General features: G+C 46.4%; 1 protein-coding gene across 1 annotated transcript in view; it reads left to right on the forward strand.

Moving 5' to 3' along the window:
- The window catches only part of ltn1 (listerin E3 ubiquitin protein ligase 1), a 54058-nt gene that overhangs the window by 38009 nt on the left and 6049 nt on the right, over nucleotides 1-10000 (forward strand). Inside the window, 1 exon segment of the mRNA XM_063202745.1 lies at nucleotides 3449-3669. Within this exon segment, the coding sequence (XP_063058815.1) occupies nucleotides 3449-3669 (221 nt within the window).

Below are 10000 nucleotides of genomic sequence, written 5' to 3' on the forward strand. Positions count from 1 at the left end.
CACGACTGCCCCAAAACCTGTTGCCTACACTGGTGCTCCACCAGTGCTTGCATACACATTGTTTGCGTGCACTGGTGTTAATTTGTCTTTATGATGTGTGTGTTTGTGGTTCTGTAGCTCCGCGTGCAGTACTGCCAGCACCTGAAGGAGAGCCGCTGTCTTCACCAGCTGCTGCTGCACCTGTTCCGCCTCATGCCCGAGAACCCGGTTCTACCCGGACACGCGCACGGAACCGAGGCCAGCACCAAAGAGCCCAAGACCTTCTTCACGGAACCCCCCTCCCTCTCCGTATCCCGTAAGTATTGAACCCCTCTCCCTCTCCGTATCCAGTGAGTACAGAACCCCTCTCCCTCTCCGTGTCCAGTGAGTATTGAACCCCTCTCCCTCTCCGTGTCCTGTCCCGTCAGTACTGAACCCCTCTCCCTCTCCGTGTCCAGTGAGTATGGAACCCCTCTCCCTCTCTGTGTCCAGTAAGTACAGAACCCCTCTCCCTCTCCGTATCCAGTAGTATTGAACCCCTCTCCTGTGAGTACAGAACCCCTTTCCCTCTCCTGTCCAGTGAGTACAGAACCCCTCTCCCTCTCCTGTCCAGTGAGTACAGAACCTCTCTCCCTCTCCGTATCCCGTGAGTACAGAACCCCTCTCCCTCTCCCTCTCCCTCTCCCTCTCCGTGTCCAGTGAGTACAGAACCCCTCTCCCTCTCCGTGTCCCGTGAGTATTGAACCCCTCTCCCTCTCCTGTAAGTACAGAACCCCTCTCCCTCTCTGTGTCCAGTGAGTATGGAACCCCTCTCCCTCTCCGTATCCAGTAAGTTCTGTAGTGGTTCCCAAACTGGGGGTCGGGACCCCTGGGGGTCGCAGAGGTACTGAAGGGGGGTCGCGGACAAAATGGACATTGCATAAAAACAGAAGATCCACAGGATAACAGCTAACAGCTGATAGATGAATTTGCTGTCCTGTGGATTTCTAGCAACAAATTGTTAGCGGAAAATCTAGCAATGTTAATGGACAAAAAAATTGCGTAGTCTCGAAAATATTCTTCAGTCCAGAAGGGGGTCCCCGGTGACAACGTTAAGGAACCACAGTGAGGACTGTAGCATCATAGACCACAGTGAGGACTGTAGCATCATAGACCACAGTGAGGACTGTAGCATCATAGACCACAGTGAGGACTGTAGCATCATAGACCACAGTGAGGACTGTAGCATCATAGACCACAGTGAGGACTGAAGCATCATAGACCACAGTGAGGACTGAAGCATCATAGACCACAGTGAGGACTGTAGCATCATAGACCACAGTGAGGACTGTAGCATCATAGACCACAGTGAGGACTGTAGCATCATAGACCACAGTGAGGACTGTAGCATCATAGACCACAGTGAGGACTGTCGCACTATAGACCAGGGGTGTCACTCATTTCAGTTCAGGGGCCACGTACGGTCAATTTGATCTCAAGTTGGGCCGAAACCAGCAACGTAATTTGCAAAATATCACAAAGTCGCAAGTCAGTCATCGTTGAGGATGATGGCAATTGTTTGAACATGAATAAATGCCTTAATTCTCATTTTATTTGTTGTGATCTTGTGCTTTTATGTTTGTGTAGCACAATAATTGGGATGATGGTACTCCATCAGTGCCTGATTTCTGGCTTGACAGTGTTTGTTTGCAACAATAATTTACGATACAGCACATTTGAGTTTACTCATTTCAAACTTGTTAAAGGGTTCGGGCACAGGGTTTTCTTCTACCATCAGGCCTGAATTAAACTGTGTATGAAATACTCTATACAGATACAATTCCTTTGCCTTGTCTTGCTTTACCTATACGCCACTTGAAGTAGCACAGAGAGGAGAGATTGTCTGAGCCGTTGGGTTTTCTACTTGAAGGGAGAAGATTAAAATGCTCTGATCCATATCGTTTCATAGTGGTGAGACTTTTATATAGTGCTTATTGAACAAAATATCCAGACGGAGCCTAAGATCTCCTGTCTGTCTGACTCTGTTCCCTCTCCTCTCCTCTCCTCTCCTCTCCTCTCCTCTCCTCTCCTCTCCTCTCCTCTCCTCTCCTCTCCTCTCCTCTCAGACTCAAAGTGAGACCCTGAAGTGGCTTGTTTTTGTGTGGACACTTTATAATGCCATACAGTACAGAGAATACTACACGGATGTCTTGTTTCTTTTATCTTTGTTTTGGTGTCTATTCTCTCTTTCCCTCCCTGTCTCCCTCCCTCCTTCTCTCCCTCCCTGTCTCCCTCCCTCCCTCTCTCCCTCCCTCTCTTTATTGTGAGGTGTTCACCAAGAGGCTTGTTATCTTTAAGATCCTCTGTAGTGTTTACGGCACTGCCTCTCTCTTCATCTCTGTCTCTGTCTGTCTCTCTTGTTCTCTCTCTACACCCCTGCTCTCTTTCTTTCTTCACCTTTTTTTTGTTTGGTTTCTCCCCTGCCACCTGAGAGACTGGATATAATCAGTGCTTTAAGTGTGGGGGGGGACTCTTAATTTTCATCATCAGAGATCCTGCACTAATCTTGTGCGCCTTCACTTCTTTTTGGATGATATAATCGGACAGTGAGGGTTCCAGGCTGCACTTCTTTTTTTCCACTTCAAGCACTGGATATAATACTCTACGAATCTCTGTCACCTCCCCATTATGGGGATACTTTACAGTGTTCATGATACCAAACGATGCAGTACTACACAGATGTGCCTTTCTTCTCTCATTGTTTTGTTTTTGTTTATTTTGCCCGTCGTCCACCCCTCCCTGTCCAGACTCCCCCTCCTCCTCCTGCTCCTCCTCCCCCTCATCTTCCCCCTCCTCCTCTTATCTTCCTCCTCCTCCTCCTCCTCCTCACCCTCCTCCTCCTCCTCTTCCTCCTCCTCTTTCTCCTCCTCGTCCACCTCCTCCTCTTCCTGCTCCTCCTCCTCCTCCTCCTCCTGCACCCCTGTTCCTCATCTTCCTCCTCCTCCTCCTCCTGCTCCTCCTCCTGCTCTTCCTCCTCCTCCTGCTCCTCCTCCCCCTCCGCCTCATCTTCCTCCCCTTCCTCCTCCTGCTCCTCCTCCTCCTGCTCCTCCTCCTCCTCATCATCCTTATACTGCTCCTCCTCCTCTTACTCCTGCTCCTCCTCCTCCTGCTAATCCTCCTGCTCCTCCTCCGCCTCATCTTCCTCCTCCTCCTCCTCCTCCTCCTCCTGCTAATCCTCCTGCTCCTCCTTTGCCTCATCTTCCTCCTCCTCCTGCTCCTCCTCCTGCTCCTCCTCCGCCTCATCTTTCTCCTCCTCCTCCTCCTCCTGCCCCCTATCCAGACTCTGATCCCCTGCAGTGCAATGTTCCCCACCTGGTGTGTACTATGGGGTCCCGAAAGGACCTGCCTACTTCTTCTGACTTCTAATCTGTCGTCTTTTCCTCCTCCTCCTCTTCCTCCTCCTCCTTCTCCGCCTCCTGCTCCTATCCAGATCCTGGTCCGCTACATAGTGAGGTGCCCCACCTGGCGTGCTGGGTCTACTATGGGGCCCTAAAGGACCTGCCGGCGATGGTGCGTCTGTGGTGGAACAGCCAAGAGAAACGCGTCTCCAGCGCCGTCGACCGCTTCACCAGCCGCTACGTCAGCAGTGTGCTCTCCGCACAGGAAATCGCCGCCGTGCACGCCAGCACGCAGACCTTCGACAGCATGACGGTCAGTTAGACAGACATGTGTGTGTGTCTGCGTGCGTGCGTGCGTGCGTGCGTGCGTTAGGGTGCATCAGTTGCCCCCTATGAAAAGATATCGCCTTGGCCCTATAGTAAAAATGTTCTACACCCAGTAAAAACACACTGTGTAAAATATTTTGAAATTTGGATGAAGTCTACCGGGGCCACCAGCCCCATGAAAATAGAAAATAATGGTGATAGTCAGAATCTTGGAATAGAAATGGACATTTTGCTGCATAAAGCTACCCAATAAAAAACATATTGTCTCAGCTCTGTGATAAAAGTGTTCTATGCACAGTAAAATCACTCTGTGTAAAATATTTTGAAATTTGGATGAAGTCTACCGGGGCCACCAGCCCCATGAAAATAGAAAATAATGGTGATAGTCAAAATCTTGGATAGAAACAGGGCTGGACTGGCCATCTGGCATGGCGGGCATTTCCCGGTGAGCCCTGCACCCTCGTGGGCCCCCATTTTTTTTTTACATTACTGAAAATAGGGGCCCATGAGGGTGCGGGGCCCACCGGTGAGTCAGTTCTCCGGCACTAGTAATAATGAGGGGGCCCCCTTAAATCCAAAAGTGCCCGGGCCCTATTTATCGCCCAGTCCAGCCCTGAATAGAAATGGACATTTTGCTGCATAAAGCTACCCAATAAAAACATATTGCCTCAGCTGTGTGATAAAAAAATGTTCTATGCACAGTAAAATCACTCTGTGGAAAATGTGTTGAAATTTAGATTAATTCTACTGCGTCCACCAGGCCCATGAAAATACAAAACAATGGTGATAGTGATGGGCAACCTGGATTCCAAAGTCCAGTGCCACATATTCCACATATAGCCAATATAATGAACCAGCTGACCCACTGCCAGTATCAAGCAAGAGATTGCGAAGTTGTATGACTTTTGTGTGCTTCACCTGTGGGCCTACAGGATTGTACAGGTAGCTGTTAATACCTGGTGGAGCATCTGTACTAAAGCTGTGAATGCTCCTTGGAATGACAGTAGTTCAATAGAGTACATACAATACAACTGTATGTGATGTTGGAAAGAGTGACTTCCCAAAACCTGTACTTAAGTGGCTTCTAGGTATGTCATGGGTATCACCAGGTCCAGAGTCCATTGCCAAGGGCCTCTCAGGTAAGTTATGGTACTCATCTGATGGAGTAAAGTGAAATACTACCACAGGCGATGGGATAAAGAAGTAATGGCACTCTTCAATACAGTTGTATTGACTGCTTTGTAGCCTGGGCATTCCAAGGAACATTCACAGCTTTGGTACAGATGTTCCTCCATGAATTGTAGGCCCACACAGGTGAAACACACAAATATAACAGTCATGCATTTTTTGCAATCTCTTGCTTGATACTAGCAGTGGTCCAAGGCAGCAAGGAATTGATATTGTGTTGCAAAAGAGCAAATTTGCCTAAATATAGCAGTTTGACCATCAGTCTGTCCTGAGACTGAAGTCTCTGTAAGTGGATCGACTGAATACACAACCTGCTTAGATATTCCTTCTGTCTGTGCTCCCAATGCAGGTGATCTCACTAATTACCTCATCAACCTGGCTTAATTGGTAATTAGGCTCAGCTGGTTCATTATATTGGCTGGGGCAAATGTGTCACGCGGTTTGTCCACCTCTGTTTTAAGACAATGGCAAACCTAGATTCAAAAGCTACAATCCAGTGCCACAGATTTCAAATTACCTGGTTTTACCTGTCCAATTGCCCTAACTGGAAAGGTAAAACTAGGTATGTCATTTGGAATATGTGGCACTGAACTTCCGCTTTGGAATCCAGGTTGCCCATCACTATCACCATTATGCTGTATTTTCATGGGCCTGGTGGACCCGGTAGAATTCATCTAAATTTCAACATATTTTACACAGAGTGATTTTACTGTGCATAGAACATTTTTATCACAGAGCTGAGACAATATGTTTTTTTATTGGGTAGCTTTATGCAGCAAAATGTCCATTTCTATTCCGAGATTCTGACTATCACCATTATTTTCTATTTTCATGGGGCTGGTGGCCCCGGTAGACTATATCCAAATTTCAAAATATTTTACACAGTGTGTTTTTACTGGGTGTAGAACATTTTTACTATAGGGCCAAGGCAATATCTTTTCATAGGGGGCATCTGATGCACCCTAGCGTGCGTGCCCGTGTCAGAGTAGAGTATGACTTAAGTGTGTGTGTGTATCAGCGGTCATACCATAGACCGCGGAACGTGTTTCAAGAAGGGGGGGGCCGTAAGGAGGGGTGCATTTTAGGACGGGCGGTTTGGGGGTCCTCCCCCAAGAAAAATTGTGTTTCTTAGATGCAATTTCATGCATTTTAATGCATTTTTGCATGAAATCTCACGCCGGACAAGGCACTGAAAAGACGACGGACGGTCCATCCTACAGAAGGACGTCTGGCCACCCCAGGCCACAATCGCAAGAGGGGGTCTGTGTCACCAAAATTTTAGGTTGGTCAAGATGCATAGCTGAGGCTATGCGGGGTATAGCCTACATGGACACGCATACATCATCACAGAACGGTGCAGAATAAAATGTTCTGCACCTCGGTGGTCGCTGGAAACGCAACTGAAAAACGGTCGGCTTGCTTTCTACCAGTAGCCTACTTAAGCAATGAGAAACACTGAACACAAAGAAGTGAACTTTCTGTGGTGCTTGGTCAGATGAGTGCATTGGGGATAGGCTATGTTTGCTGTTTTATCGGAGTTGGGCGAGAGAGAGAGAGAGAGAGAGAGAGAGAGAGAGAGAGAGAGAGAGAGAGAGAGAGAGAGAGAGAGAGAGAGAGAGAGAGAGAATACATACATCACGTTGCCAGGATGATTTTACTTAGGCTATGTCCAAACAGCCAACAAAAATAAAATTAAAGCCGCAAGCGGCGATGACGGGCCCTCGCACGTACATTGCAGGGGCGGGGCATGCCACCTAGCTTGTTGCTATGCCCACCCCCCCCCCCCTCCCGCCAAAAAAAATGGAATCTGTACGACGTTCGGTTCACAAGATATTGAAGAAAAACTAATTAGCATGAATTAGCATTCAAAATTAGCATTAGCATCGTTATGATAAGCGTTTTGCTATGACCCCCTAAAACAAAAATGGAGACTGTACGACGTTCAGTTCCCATGATATTGAAGATTGACACTTTTCCTGCAGTTCCTTTGCCTACCATATGGTGGCGCTATACCTTATGTACATTTCAGGCTTATATAAGAGTTAGTATTCATTATTTGCATACATGTGTGCCTTTGCACTGTTTTAAAACACTCCAAACTGAAATGGTGGCCAACTTCCTGTTTTAAAATGCCAAAAAAGTCAAAATATCTCACTTCCTGTTGGGCGTGGCCATATCGTTGTATGGACTTTATTGTGCGCCTTAGTGAGATACACAACTTAAAAAAAGTCCCGAGTCTGTAGCTCAAAGTAGAGATTGGCCCCGCCCCTAAACATGTTTGGGGGCGTGGCCTCTATTCCAGGCATATACAAAAATTATTATTCATTATATGCATACATGTGTGTACAAAACACTCCAAACTGAAATGTTGGCCAACTTCTTGTTTTAAAATTAGATACCTAAATTCATTGAGCCGCCATCTTGGCAAATTACGAGATATGAAAAATTCCTTCGCAATATATCATCGTCAATGCCTTGAGCTCATGTCCACAGAATATTAAGTCAATACGATGTACGGTGTAGGACAAGTACGCAGGGCTTGAAAACGAAATTATTTTTCAAACGTTCCGTTCCGAACGGTTCAGGCAAGTTTCAGTTTAACGTTTTCGTTCCTGCAATCGTTCCCCCACTAAAATATCGTTCCTGAACCGGTTCGGAACGAAAAATAACGTTCGTTCTTAACGTTCCTGCAGTGTTTAACGGCCATATTAAGTCTATGTTCGTGGACTTTATCTTAGAATAGACGTACTCATTATTTCCCCTTGATTTACACAGCTATTCTCAAAAATAATAACACACCCAAAAACACTCAGATGGGCTATCCATCCTGGCAGATTTAACCGGATGCCTATAATTCTTATCAAAAGTAGCCTATGCCAGCCCAGTAGCGGTGGGTGGATGTTGATTAGGGAGGCACAATACAGAATAGCCAGAGAGAGTTCCTAAAAAATCTCTGGAATAGCGCAGGTAAACGTCAGCATAATAAGAGGTGTCGATAGGCATGGATATCAGTTCTTGCCTAGCTATTTAATAGGCCATCGATGAGGTTTGCAGCAAGTGAAACGTGTAAGTAAAAGGGACACAGTTTGCGCCACAAAAAATGTTTTGAGATGTGCACGATGCAAGGGGTCACTAGTTCTAAAGAAGGGACAGGTTGCATAGTCTGAAACCTCGGATATGCTCTCAGATATCGGCAACCAACCATCCCAGTGCAAGTCCATCACCACAAAACCGGAGACCTTTTGTAGCCTAACAGACAAGCGTCACAAAATAGTAAGAGTTTCCACGTAGTCCATCCCATCAGCCCAGCCCTCTGCACGACAGAAGAGAATAATAACTTAAACAACAACAAATGCGCTGTCTTTCTCTAGTCCCTGCTTGTTGTCACACGCGACCTACTGTTCGTGATGACAGCCAGGAAATATTGCGCAATACGGAAACCATCGAAACATTGAGCGGGCCAGCTAACGTCAGCTAGCGTCTGTCCATCTGCCACGAATGACTTTATCCCGCATTGACCACAACAACAGATAAATAAGACGTCCTTGATTACAGCACATAAAACACCAGCTCTCACCTCTCTTCTCTACAACCGACAGTGGGATACGCTGCGCACAACAAAAGCACTTCAGTAACTTTACAACATAATTTGCCATAACCGCATTGAACATCGAGGCACTCGGCGGTGCCATTACAAGTAGTAAGCTAAACATGACTTACCCACCAGTTGCCTCTCGAGAGCACTCTGCGAATTAGGTTCATCAAATCGCCTATCCAATTCCTTTGCAAATCATAGACTGTGGTCCTGTAGGAATCCCAACACCGATCTCAAGACATGTTCTATTTTGCTCTCTCCATGGTGTCAATATAAAACTCTGACTGTCCGTGAATGAGACTGAAGAACAGCGCGGGTAAAGTGTCATTTCTCTTACAAAAACTTATTTGATATTGGTGGTCAACAACTTTAGGGCGGGTTTATTAGAGCCAACTTCCAATCACTACGAGAAAGCCAGGAGAACAGAGACAGTTTAGTTCTAGTTTCCCATCAAAATCTCTGAGGAGAAGCATATCCTAAAATTTACCCAGGAAGTTTCTCCATACAATGCGCAGTCGCACCCTGATTGGCCAATGCTCCTCAATATTTTATCAATCGGCGGCAAGAGCTCAGGTGAAGCAAAATGCTGTTTTTTTTTTGTTTTTTGTTTTTTATTATTATTATTAGAAAACAGACAAGTACAGTCAGAGACAAAATGCTGTTGCTGTATGCATGTTTCCCCTCATACAGTAGCCGAACTAAAAGACTGTCGCCATGGTTACTCCTCAAACAAAATCGTGCACTTGTATGAAATATAGAGAACGAAAAAAAAAACCGTTATTAACCGGTTTGTGGATTTCAGAATAACGTTTTTGTTCCGGAACACTTGAAGACCATTTCGTTTTCGTTTCCGTTTCCGTTCCTTGTAAAATTCCATAAAATTTCGTTCGTTTTCGGTTTTCGTTTTCGTTCCTTGAACCGGTTTGGAGCCCTGCAAGTACGTAAAAGTACGTAAAAAATGCCATAAAATGCCAAAAAAGTCAAAATATCTCACTTCCTGTTGGGCGTGGCCATATCGTTGTATCGGACTTTATTATGCGCCTTAGTGAGATACACATTTTGAAAAAACTCCCGAGTCTCTAGCTCAAAGTATATGTTGGCCCCACCCCTAAACGCGTTTGGGGGCGTGGCCTCGTACCCGTGTTCCATCAGGGGTTCATATTCGGTGTCTGAGTAGCGGGCGCTATGTGTGATTTGTGTACCAAGTGGCGTAAGTGTGCGAGCACCGGAAGTACCTGAAAAATGCCCCAACAGCGCTGAACAAAAACCAGAATAATAATAATAATCCTACGGAAAACAATAGGGCTTCGCACCGAGAGGGCGAAGGGCCACAGTGTGGCCCTTGCACTTCGGTGCTCGGGCCCTAATAACCAAATCCAAGTGTTTAATAATAACATCAGCATGACTCACCTACACTGTCCCTAAAGGTCAGATTAGACTTCTGCAACTGCGCTCGTCAAAACTCGCGTGGGAGTGGCCACGAACCAACATTGTATTCATGGATCTGCGAGTTCTGCGAGGTCCGAGGTCTCGT

Source organism: Engraulis encrasicolus, chromosome 7 (assembly GCF_034702125.1).
Source record: "Engraulis encrasicolus isolate BLACKSEA-1 chromosome 7, IST_EnEncr_1.0, whole genome shotgun sequence".
NCBI classification, from domain to species: domain Eukaryota; kingdom Metazoa; phylum Chordata; class Actinopteri; order Clupeiformes; family Engraulidae; genus Engraulis; species Engraulis encrasicolus.